The sequence below is a fragment of the Solea senegalensis genome, linkage group LG17 (assembly GCF_019176455.1).
Source record: "Solea senegalensis isolate Sse05_10M linkage group LG17, IFAPA_SoseM_1, whole genome shotgun sequence".
Taxonomy (NCBI): Eukaryota; Metazoa; Chordata; class Actinopteri; order Pleuronectiformes; family Soleidae; genus Solea; species Solea senegalensis.
Window position 1 is genome coordinate 3114588 of NC_058037.1, and position 13343 is coordinate 3127930.

A 13343-nucleotide genomic window follows, 5' to 3' on the forward strand; every position below is an offset into this window, starting at 1 on the left:
TGTGCGTTTTCTCATCACAGCACATAAGAGTCGTTGATCGACTGCTGTCAGTAAGTTCAGATGAGTTGTTTAGTGACTGCAGTGTTTCAAATCCTACGTTGTGGATTTACCAACGCAACACAAATTGACCAAATGATGCAGAAGGAGAGCAGCAGCTCCTGTGTCCCTGTGAGGGAAAAATCTCTATGGACTCTGGTGTAGGAGGGTCTCCTTGCAGAAAAGGCTTGTGGGTGTTTTATCTAATATATATTTTCAAAAATAAACTACTTTAGATTGGACTGACCATTTCTTCTTTGTCTGATGAGAGGTTGAAAATGTTCCTCATCAAGTTCCTGAAGTACCAAATAACAAAAAAGGCGGGACATCAGATTGAAGTTACGGCGTTGTGTTATTCAAGTCCCACATTTGATTGAAGTTGTGTAAATAGAAAAGACTTACCGGTGATGAAACCAGACATGGAAATGTGATGCAGTCCCATGTTTTAAATACAACAAGTGTCACGAGAAGGGCAAAGAGGCTCAAGCCATTCTTCAATATTGCCATTCCTTTCAAGAGAGTTGAATTGGAAGAGGTAGAAAAAAAATATAGATTTAGTGTTTCCATCCGGGTGCAGTTTTATTTACAGGACAGTTTTCATTCACAAAGTGCTGTAGACAAACATTTACAAAGGTGAAACATTACAGTCATCCATTGTTAAAAAAAGACGGATAACAAGGTTAAAGGTTTAAGGAATGTAATTAATAATAAGTGTTAAGACTATATAAAACTACTTTTATATAAGAGCAGGTAGTACACGTGCAACTTTACACACCTTTAACATGAAACTAATTACACACAAGGTTTCTGGGACTGGTTCCAAATCTGTTATAGACTTTGAAACTTAACCTTCACGAGCACTGAAAGTGAAATCCATTAACTACAATGTCGTTTGGCTCGGATCCACCTGACTAAGTTTGAACTATAATTTGAACAGTTGCTTCACTTAAGTCTCAACAGACAGACTGTCAGACTAAAATGTATATACAGCTAATAAACACAAGCTGAACGCTGTGCTGTCGTTTTCCAGTTTATTACACACCTTTAATGGCTTGTCCTCTTCACCGCATGTATCAGAGAAGATCCCATAATCTTGGTTTTGAGTCAAAAAAACTCATTGTTGCTTGGTGGCTCATCAGCTTAAGACCTAGTATGTAAAAAAATGTATTATTACTAATATTTTAGTATTAAGAAACGTGGCAATGTGTGTGAATATGGGACCGATCCATTTACTCCCACACAATTACTAACTAAAAAAGGAATAGGATGAAACCCAAGGCTTGTTTTGCCTCCCCTTTTAGACTGCACACAATATCCCAGAATATTAGCAATTTAAAAGTAAAAAAAAATAAAATAAAACAAGACGAACTCATTGATTTTCAAGTGTGTGAGATTTGCTTCAGGAATCAAACACATGTATCCCGAGGAGAGTGTTTTTACTGGCACACGCACACGTTCTCTGTGTTCGACTCATGCAAAGATATGACATGACATGAGTGACATGTCATAAAACACTATTAGAGTGAGGGAACAACAGTTGACTCACAGGTGCTCAGTTTAACAAAGGGACTGCTGTCACACCAACACAACACGGTGTGCTTTCTTAAGACGAGTGAGTCTGGAAAGACATAAGCATTAGAATCTGTCGATTGGTTGAGGGATAGCAATGTAAAAAAAAAAGGTTTCTGGTCGTGGACAGCTCTATAGCAATACATACAAAGGGTTAACTATTAGCATGACTTTGATTATTTTCATAAAACATTGCCATGGTCTTCTGGAAGCCTGCATTGGCACTCCTGTGCTCTCATGCAGTCAAGCAAAGACGCTACATGCCTCATTTCCTCCCCGACTTTTGGACATTGAGCGAATAAAAGGACGAATGTTGAAAACTCTTCCTGGAGTCACATTATGTTCAAAGGTGGTTTTTGGGTCGAGATACATGTAGAAGTAACTTTTGAGACAAGATCTTACAGTGATGTCCCACTTGGACAGTGGGGGATTCAATTTGGTGCATGACTGTGCCTTTATAAAATGTTCTTCTTGCATTTTGCGCACTCGCTTAAGCAATTAGTCTACAAAAATTGCAAAATGAAGCCAATGAGGAAATGCGACCATAAGCTGCTTTACACGGCAGCTTTGGCTATTCACCCATTCACACCACACAACACTTGTATATGCAGCTGCATATCTTTCATAACCATTTGCACGTAACGTGGAGGTAAATACACTTTGCCACTTTGTTGACTAGTGGAGCCAGGAATCTAACCCACAACCTTCAAGTTCAAAGATGACTCGCTCTACCACTACAATGTGGACATTGTCTTCCATCACCGACTTGTTACAAAGACTCTTTTAAGACACCATTGTGTGAGAGACACGGAGAATAAAATGTGTTCCGTTTGTACCGTTAATAATTATTGTGCAATCATTTCAATTTCCAGAATGACTGCTTTACTCTCTGGACTAACTGCTGTGTTTTAGTCTTATTTGTCAAACCAATCTTATGTCAGTTAGGTGTCAACGGAATCTCTTTGAATCAGATTAGCAAATCATTTAAAACCAGTTGTTGAACACTGCCATGGAAGATTATTGTAACTTTTTTAAAAATGCGTATCATATGACATATGCATGTAAATATGTCCGACCATGTCTGTTTATAGCTTAGCTTTGTGTGAAGTGACGTAAGGAGACCATGAGAGTTTTGAAAGGTGCTAACAATAAATAAAATGGATTATTATTATTTTTCTCAGGTTTAGGAGGGGTCTGTGGTAGAAAGTAACAACACATCCGACACAACAACAGTTCGTTCCTAAAGTAGGTGCCTTTTCTCTGACGACCTGACAACATTAATAATCAGGATTTGGTTGGAATCATAAGTGGTTTGTGGGTTTTTTTTAACAGGTTGCATAATCCTGGCTCCGTAATGTGAGTCCACACATATCTGTGGCTTTGCGGAAACATTAGTCAGTGTTTGAATGTGCACCTGCTGGAATCCTGATTATTAATATTGTATAAACAAAGCCTCTGTTAAAACACATTTCACTCTAACTTCTTTCTAAAAAGAAAAAACAACCTACACGTTTAAAATAAATCCATAATAAAGTACTAGCAACTGGAGTTTTTTTTGTATGTATATATATGTATATATATATATATATATATACATATACATATACATACATACATATATATATATATATGTATATATATATATATATATATATATATATATATATATATATATAGCGTACATAGTTTATACAATATCAAACACTTATTGTATGCATATAAAATAAAGCTTATAGCATTCCAGGTTAGATTTACTTTCCTTCTTTCTTATCTGTGACACATAACATTCCTTTTTAATCTTATCTGTGACCATTTTGTTTGTTTATTGAATGCTATCAGTCATCGTGTAAATATAGGTTTTATCTGTAGAAAGAACTGTAAAACACTTGATGTGCCTATTTATTTGCTCCAGCGTGTGTTTGCATTAACTAGATTATAACAGCAAAGCACTGAATAAAGAATATCCAATGAATTTCAAGGCTCAACTGGTAAACACAGCACTGTGTCTGTGCTGCATAGTCCAACTTTCAGAAATGCACACTTCTCTGTTGATTCTTGCGAACAAACACATGTCAATAGAATAATTGTCTCAAATCAGTTCTGCCTCTCTCAGACCATGGCAACAGTGTTTACTTAACAGTCAATGTCATTTCCCAGGAAACAATGCACACGGTGTGCAGTTAAGTACATGACGATGAGTCAGTGTAAAGGGATCAAACCTTCCCCGTTACTCGGTACGCAAACGTCAAAAAGCTGTGGAAAATTAAGTCAGTCCATGTTTTGTTTTCTGTTCGATCAGAAAATAGGTCAAACCTCCAAACAACTCGCTCGCAGAATGAGCCCAGCACCTAGTGAAATATTACAGATATAAATACAAATAGGAAACCAAATCTCTTACCATGGTTTGCCTGTCCTCTCACTCTCTGCTGCGACTGAATAGACTCCCACAGAGCGTAGAGGCTGTCAAACTCATATGTGACCTAGAGGAACTATGAGCTGAGCAAAAAGAACTTCCTGAAATTCAGTAAGGTGCACACAGTGCTTGCCGTGGCTAAACAGGTTTGAGTATTCCCAGAGTTTCCATGTCACATTATGACCGCTTATTTTGTCTTTGTGTGTTTGTGTGTGTGTGTGTGTGTACCACAGATTATAGTCTCAGGAGAATACTGTCAGATATATTTATAGATTTTCTACGTGGGATGGTATTTGGGTTTTTTTCCATTTAGCAGCTTGTAAATAAAAGGTAAGATGATAACAAAAGAGACAGTGACAGTGATCCACAAGTGGAGGAAACAGACTGCCACATAATACACTTTTATTGTGTATGGTGAGAAATATTTATGGCCATTATTAATCATTCATCTTACAATAAGCTTATTGTAAATCAAGGTGTGTACGTTTCCAACATGAATGAATGTCTCTAACATTCAAACCATCGTCAAATGAGTTCACACGACGTTGATAATGTTATATTTCACAAAATACTGACCCAAATGCAGGTTGTGAAGTGGAAAACAAGAGTCTTTAACACAACAAACTTAACACAAGGAGAAGAAATGGTTAACAAGACGATGAACCAAAAGTATTACATACACATCTGAGGCAGGGATAATCAAACACAGGTGAATTACATTAGAGCGGGGCATACATCTAGGAAGAAGTATAAAATAAAACAGGGAACCCTTGGGGGCCCTGAAGAAAAGAGGGCCAATGAAAAACTCAAAGCCCCCTCTTTGGTGGTTTGGTTGCTTTCCTTTCTGGAAGTTATCGATTCTGACATGGAGCAACTGTAACGAAACAATTTCCTCCGGGATAATGAAAGTATTCTGATTCAGATCCTGACTTTATGACTTTATGTCAAGGACTTAACGTGAGTTCTCTGAAACATGAGCGAGGCAGTGAGAAACAGAAACTAATGTTAATAGAGAGCAGTTGTAATATGGACCTAAAGTCGTCAGGCTCACCTGAGGCTTGGTTTGAGTCTGGTGCGGTATGATACTAGCAGCGTTTTAGGGCCCGAAATTACACACTGGACCTTTAAAGCGCCGTAAAAATGGGAGACTAATTAGTTTATTTACTTATTAAGTTGAGTGATTCAGGACAACATGAATCAACTCAGGAGAAAGTGTCAACTGCTAAATTACATCCATAGTCATAAAAGGCAGGTGCCGTAATATTATGCAAGACATTCCACACAAATAACTCACAGACGGAGCTTATATAATGACTAGAGACACAGACACAAATATCAGCACAACCTATAATAAGCAGTAAAAAGGTATAAAGGCCAAAAGATCAAAGAAGCAGGTTTGTGACTGGTTTGTTTTGAGCCAGTTTAAGTATTTTTGAAGGTGAAATAGTTGTCAAAAAGAGAGTTGGACAACAGACACAAAAAAGACAGAACAGGTTTCACTGAGCTGTCATCGCAAAATGATTACTTTCCCGTCCCCTGGATGAAACTCAACAAATACATTATTACAACAATCCTCCTGACAAGTCTGACCAGACACTCCACTTAACATGAGGCTCAAAGAATAAATCCAATGCCTGCTTTTTTTGTTTTGCTGCATGTAAACAACCCCCTCTTCAGAATATGTGGATTTATAAACCAGTGATTTTTATATCACAGCTCACAGGAGTTGTTGATCGACTGCTGCCTCAATCACTGAGATCCAATGTGTTCATTTCGTGTCGTTGGTGTTTGAAATCCTTCATTTGGATTGACCGAAGTGACAAAAACAGGGCAGCAGTAGACCAGAGCTCCTGTGACTTTGGTTCAGGGCTTCAGTTTCATATTCTTTACACTTACAAATGTGTACATTTTTATCAGGTGAGTCTTTTGTCATTGTTTTGTTGAGTCCCCACTGAGTGTGAACATTTCAGGTTCTCTGCAACAGCGGGAAGTGATGTGGCAGGAAAGTCTTTCTTTCTTTCAAACATTCAGTGGCTTGAAAAAAACAGTCACAGAACAATATGCTTTAGCCTCTCCCTTTAATGTGTCTTAATAATATAAGTAACTCTAGCGACTCCAGGCACTCAAGGATGGCTGTGAGTTCATGGTGAGGCTGAAGTGAAACACAAGACATTACAAACAAGCCTCATGGTGACCACCAAATACAAATATGTGCAAACCACCGCGCGCAGCTGCATGTGATGAAATCTGAAGCACCATTACGGCTAAAAACATGCTGTCGAACTGGATGAATTTAAAGGTCAAATGCTCCGAGGGTGAAGCCAATGCTATTTGGCCGCGTGTCTTTGGACGCTTTTACGAGATCATGTTTCTGACAGAGACATTGTTACGCAGTAAATGAACACGTCGGCGGCGCCGACACACGGAATAGTGATCCTCGCAGTTTAATCCTCACTGATGGCGGTTATGATGAGCAGAGGTTGGCAGCAAATGTAATAGCATAGTAGGGGTTGGTGTGCCGGGGCTAGAGGTGAAACTCTGCTGATCATTCAATTCTGGATAAAGTGCCAACTGAGATCATGTTTTATCTGAACCTTGATGTGGGTGTTGATGGTTTGTTTGTGGACAAACAGTGTAGGGCACCACCAGGTCAGGGAAACACTTCTTGGTGCTTTGCTGTTGCCATCACCAGTTTCTGTTTTTATTTTATTTTTTTATATCACCCACAAATACAGCTTGAACTAAATCTGAGTCTCCATTGTTGTTTCTCTTCTTTTACTAGCAGCCGCAGTAATGAAGACGGGAGTAAAGGATTGAGATGGATGACACCGTAATGACACAGTTAGAGCTGGTAGGACAGCATTTGACATTTTGCAGACATTCTCAGGGTTTTAGCATATTTCTTGGGGATGAGGTTTGAACAAGGCACGGCATATTGGAGAAGCAGGCTTGTAGGTTTTAACGCTGCTGACTACAGCGGTCAAAAGAATCTGTGCCACAGGTACACCCTTGGTAAATTGCAGTGGGAATAATCCCCAACTCTTATAAGGACATCATGGGGTGTGTGTTTACTTCTGTTCACATCTTCAGGCTTTACAAAAATGCATTTTTTGTCTTTGTATGTGTAGTTTTTTGAAAATTATGATTCATTTTATATTGCATATATTTTTTATTTTTTTTAGTGATAATAGTAGTGATCATTGTGCCACATTAAGTGGTGTCGCTGAACTGGGAAACCAGAAACTAAATTACATTATTTATTTCAGATATAAGATTAATGAGGTTGATTCATTAGTCCGATCTTTACTCCCTCAATATGTCTTTTTCTGTTTGCAAAAAAGTTTGCAAATGCCCTCAAGCAGGTCAATCTGAGCCCCCATTGTGTTTGCCGGCGTCTGACTCCATAGCCGCAGTAATGCTGTTTCCTGGCAGCTGCACATATGGAAATATAACTGAATACTCGATCAACTGGTTCCTCAGCACTTCTCATAAGATCTGAGACCTAAATGACTATTTGTCTTAGTCTGTCAACGTAATTTTAACACATAACTTTGGAAATGGAGCAAAATGTTCAACTGGTGACCTCACTGCGACGAATATGGAAGTCATTTCATCTCTACTAAGCAAGCAAGTAGACCTACGTGAAAACGTATCAATGAATGTTGGATTAAATGTGCAGAAGGGATGGTTACGGTTATTTTATATTCATTTCTGATACATTGTCAGTGCTGACCTTGCTGTGTGCACTGACTGCAAGTTTGGACACAAGGAAAACAGATTTTGGCCCTTCTACACCTGCTTAAGGTACAGTGTGTTAAATTTTGCAACATTTACTGGTGAAGTTGCACGTTGCAACTGAATATCCCTTCCAAGTGTAATGGAGAACTCACTGTATATAGCCTTCAGTTAGTTTTAAGACCTAAACATTTATTAAGATTGTCCTATTGTAAGAATAGGGTGTTTCAAATTCTCTTTCCTAAAGGAGACGAATGAGGTACAACACATATCGTATGGTACATCACACCTCCAGGGAAGACACCTCTGTTATATACATATAAAGCACATAAAGGCCCTGCTTTCACTTAAAAGTACCTGTCGTTCCTCAGTACCCTTCACCAGGCCCAGCTGTGCAACAGAGAAACAACTACACTCATAACCTTTTTGCCCTCTTTCAGTTGATTCAGAGCAGCCAACAAATTGGAGACGACCCTCAAGTAGTGTAGTGTAGACCAAATGTGCTGTAATGACCATCCGGCTGCATCTTAGATGTCACAGATACTCCTTTATACAATCTCACAATGTTGCCATGCCCCTGGACCAATGTGAGGTAACTGAAGACCTCTGCTGCTGTAAACCAGGGAGATAGCGTTTACGATCCAGTGAGAAAGCTTTGCCCCAAGCTGGATTAGCAAGACAGACAGACAAACTGGTGGCATGAATGCATGAGTGCAGTCTCTGTATGCGAGTAGCACACGCACAGGACACACGGAATGCAAACGTCTCTGCTCAGCTGACGCAAACTAAGGGGTACAAAAGCTCAAAAGCCACAGTCCCAGTGGCTGCAGGGACAACATTTGTTAAATACTTTGCACTCTTCTGGTGTAAAATAACCTTGAAGTGAGGTGGGTACAAGAGGGGATGCACAGAGAAAGCATGAAGGACTCCATTTACGAACAGCATTACAAGCAGGTGAGCACCTTTGAATGCAAACCTCAGAAACTAACTGGTCCAGGTGTAGAGCTACATGAAAGTGTGTGCCCGTAAAAAAAATGGACTGTCGCAAACCAGTCCCCTTCTGCAACAGCACTTATCTGAGCGTTAGCATTTTGAGCTTGTAAGTTTGTAGCACTGTTGCCACACAGACAGAAAGTCAACAGTTCAAATCCCAGTTCGACCAACGGCCTTTCGTCAGTGTGGAGTTTGCATGTTCTCATGAAAAAATATCAATTTAATCATTTATGGCATTCATGGTTTGCGCCATGGTTTTTGTTTGTAGGGCTGGCCTTGGCTACTGAGTTTCGGAGTGACAGCTCAATGAACCGGAAGTCGCCAGAATTCTTATCCCTTACACACCAAGAATTATAGTTTCTACAAGGAAGTAAGATAAGGAACATGCTTTTATTGCATTGCATGATCAGTTCGTGAAAAACAATTCCAAAGTGTATTAGTAAGCTTGTTGCATTAGAGTTTGTTTTGGCACCTACGTATCTGAGTGTTCAAATCACAGTCAAAGTTGTGACACATGTGACCCTGCAGTTTATTTCCTGATCCTAATCTCTCATATAAGGGACATTTAACTTGACCGTAGGTGTCATGTGACTGAAATCATATGGAGTGATGTCACAGAAGAGTTGTGTTGTTTATTACAGCAACAGCAACTGAAAATAAATGTTGAAAATAACACATTATATCAAATATTTGTTGTTGTGCTGCTTTACCAGCATTTACTTTTGGTAAATATGTATTTAACTTCCTTGAATGGGCTTAAAATGTGTCTTTAAGACCACTCTGAGCTTCTTATTAAATCTGTGAGGAAATTGTACTCTTTCGTATTATGCAATATTCTCTTGTCATTTTCACAATGTTTCTTTTTCAAAACTGAGGATCTTGCATGACTGTGGTTCAAAGTAACTCATCACATATTATTAATTAGTCTATCTGTCATCCAAAATCATAGGAAACATCTATTAATATGTCATTAAGGTCTGAATGTACAACATGTACAACACAGATGTAACAAATAAAAGCCTTATGCAAAAGAAACAATCAGATATTAGTTATTTATAACATACGTGAACACTTTTTTGAAAAAATACTCTCGGATTGTGGTCATTTCTAGAGGAAGAACTATCAATAATTCAGTGTTCACTACTTCATTATGTTCAACTCTCAAATGTCCATTCAAGTTCCATTTCCTGTTTTATTTTGAAACTTACAGTTTGAGATGTTCACCTCCTGCCTTCCTGTGATTCCCGCACCATGGATGACCTACACCTTCCCCTTGTGGGCTGTGACGGTACTGCAAGATCTGCAAGTTCAGAAATAAAGTGGACTGATTATAATCTGTACTGAATATGTATCACATGTTCACATTCTTAAGTTTTTGGAATGTCTGTATTAGTTGTTTAAAATTGTATTCATATGACTCGTATACTAAATGGACGACTTCACAGAGGAGTCTAGAATTCTTTTTTCCTGGTTATTTCAATGGCCACATTTAGAACTACTGTATAATATGGCTGCCAGGAAACATAATAGCACACACACACACACACCCTCTATTCTCTTCTGTTAAATACTACATTCTTTGCAAAGTGGTGGGTTCATCTTTGACATCATTGTGACTCCAGTTGTCGGTAACTCCACGGCCCAGATCACACAAACATCCCCACACACACTCACACAAGTACAAGCTACACACCGTCCACAGTCGGTGTAAGTAGAGCTGCGTCACCCTTCTCTGCTGCCCCATTGTAAGTAGTTAAATGAGACGGGGGACAGATTTACAACAATAAGGACGCACTAGACTCAAATCACACAGACATGTGTGTAACAAAACAGAGGATGAGTCACAGAAGGAAAAATGCACAAAGGATTAAGTATTTATTCTTTGTGAAAGAAAGGGGAGCTCTGATAGGTTCACTGCATGGCTGCCAGCAGGGACTCAAGGAAAACTGATTTCACCTAAAAAAAAAATGTCAGGAAATAATATCTACGCCAACACATTACCAACACATTACCATTAGAAAGCATTATTTCCATGTAAAAGCTCAAGCTTGTGTCCCTAAAACGCTGATTTTATCAATGGAGTTTGGTGCAGAAGAGTTAGCAGTTTACAAACCTCAAAACAGGCTTTTCTTGATATGTCTTAAATAATAATGAATACATGAATTTAATACATGAAGGGAAAAAAAGCTATAGTTCTGTGTCACACTGGATTTGATCTTTATTTTTATGGTATAAAACAGATCTTTTGTCCAGGAACAAGTAGGCTAAGGGGCATTTTGTGTTATTTACAAATTCCAAAAGTGCGATTTCTAAGCTTTCCATCAATGTCCAACAAATGAAGTCCGCTAGCTTTTCTTTTCAATTTGCATAATTTTCCAAATTTCGAAACGAAAAATCCCTCATTTTGTAAAAAAAATAAATAAATAAATAAATGTTTTGTTTACTGTGCATAAGCCCAGGTTCATGGCAGGTCCCCTTTTTCCATTCTTTCCTTTTTACTTCCAGCTTTAACTCTGCCTGTCCCTGAACACATCTTTTGAAGGTCTTTCTATTTCAGCTTGTAACCACTCTGCCAGACCAACAGGGGGCAGGATCAGACAGGGGAGGTGACCTGCTGCATCAAGGCCATATATTAATATTAGGGAATGTATAATATTACACTACTAGAATTTCTTATTACCTCTCATTACACTGTGCTGACTCATCTGTGCCATTTCCTCCTTCTTTGTCCACTTTAGTCTTAGAGGTGGCTGTAAAATCCGACAGTATCCTGCTGCTCTCCTGACTCTTCACTTTCATAGTTTCAAAAAGGTGATCCAGCTTATCCTCAACATCTGGGATTCTAAAATCATATGCAGCTCATCTGGGTTCAGGATATGCAGCATTTCCTCAAGGATGGCTCTTAAATACACAAGGATGTTCCTGTCTCTCTCTTCTCTTCCAATGTTTCTCTCCAGGTGTGTCACATAAGGGTAAATTAGTAGTCAGCCCCTCCCACATACATGTGTGATGTCACTCCTGAACTTCCAAACTCTTGACCTTTTACACTTGGCAGACGTTATTTGTAACGTGCCCCATAATTTTGGGCATTCCTTCATTCTAGTGCCAGAATATGTTTAAATTAATAGTTCAGCAGGGACACAATAAAACACCAGATTTTAGCTTCTTACTAACAAAAGAGTCACGCTTTTAGCTCAACTGCTTCCTCCATCAAGTTAATTATTTATTTATTTTGTGACATTTGAAATCCTTATTTTGGATTTACCTAGGGTTATGGTTAGTGACTCAAACTAACCAAACAAAGCAGCAGTAGACCTGTAGCTCCCTTGTTGCCATGAGTTAAAAAAAACACTGATTTCCTCTATGGAATTTGGTGCAGGACAGGGAGTGTTATTGACTCCTGATGGAAAAGTCAATCTAATATCTGATGGCGAGATAAAGCACAAATATTCTTGCGATATCTTGGACTTCAGCAGGTTTAGAAGTAGATCTATGAGTCTTATACATTTGTCATCTCTGTCTTGAAGTGTTTCCTGGTCTGTCAGAGCGTGTCATACAACCACATTCTCTGGAGGAAAACAGGGTTAAAGGTTAGGAGATGATGGTAAAGCTAACTAAAGCTACTTTTTCACCATGTTTACACATCCTTGTTGCGTCCTATTTATTGGGAGTGGCCTCAACCATGATTTCACCACGTTCCAGTAGAGAAGTCAGGATAAAATATTGACATAAACGTATCATGGGCCATTGTTAGCAATACAAATGAACAACAATGGTCTCTACAGTGCAGCAACATGTCTGTGTACAATTGATTTACTGTGAAACAAACGTGACAGAAGTGTTAATAATGGTAAAAGAAGCATGGTTGCTTCAGAACTCATAATAAGAGACAACTGCACATAGCATTATGACAAAATGTTTTTAAGTTTTTATTGGTTGATTTTGAAGAGGTTACATAGTATTAAACATACTGGTTATACATGTGAAATTTGATGAACTCATCCACTCTCCTGCCACATTTGCATCTCTCATCATCATCATCGTCTCAGACTTCCAGTAGAAAACAAAAAAGCTCACACCTTCACTTCACACCCTCATCATCACTATCAGTATCGACAGTCCACAGCAGCACCGCCTTCACTCCTCTTCATTCAGTCTGGAATACTTAAAAATAGTCTTTGAGTCCAGGGTTGCGTCCCCCTGTGTCAGGTAACCAGTGAGAGTTCACTTCTAGCACCAGGGTACAGCTTTCACGGCAAGTGGCTTTCTGAAAACAAGAGTCTGACATTTTCTGCTCTTGTGAAACCTGCAAAATCATCTGCGGACCTTGATGGGCTTTGTTTGTTTTTTTGTTGTTTCTTTTTTGGGTGGAGCTTATTTCAAGAATGTCAAACGTGGAAGGAATTTAATTGTACGTCCTGACTGAAATCAAGTACCACAAGTAGACTTCAAGTAGAGTATAGAGTATGCATATATTACATCCCAGCCAGGTCATCTTGTAATGCCAAGCAGGGATACATCTGAATGCCCGACGGAACATGCCATAAAAAAAAAATATAAGACAAATGCCAACAAAGAGATGCTACAATACAAAGAA

The 13343-nt window shown here is 38.8% G+C and overlaps 1 protein-coding gene across 1 annotated transcript in view; it reads right to left on the reverse strand.

Annotated features, from left to right (window-relative positions):
* LOC122784488 (uncharacterized threonine-rich GPI-anchored glycoprotein PJ4664.02-like) overlaps positions 1-4184 on the reverse strand; it is a 28419-nt gene extending 24235 nt beyond the window's left edge. The window contains exons 1-4 of the mRNA XM_044049785.1: positions 4004-4184; positions 1079-1183; positions 439-545; positions 284-332 (exon numbers count right to left, since the gene is read on the reverse strand). Coding sequence (XP_043905720.1) covers positions 284-332; positions 439-543 — 154 coding nt within the window. The 5' untranslated portion in view covers positions 544-545; positions 1079-1183; positions 4004-4184. The remainder of the gene's footprint in view (positions 1-283; positions 333-438; positions 546-1078; positions 1184-4003) is intronic.
* Between the last annotated feature and the right edge of the window lie 9159 nt (positions 4185-13343).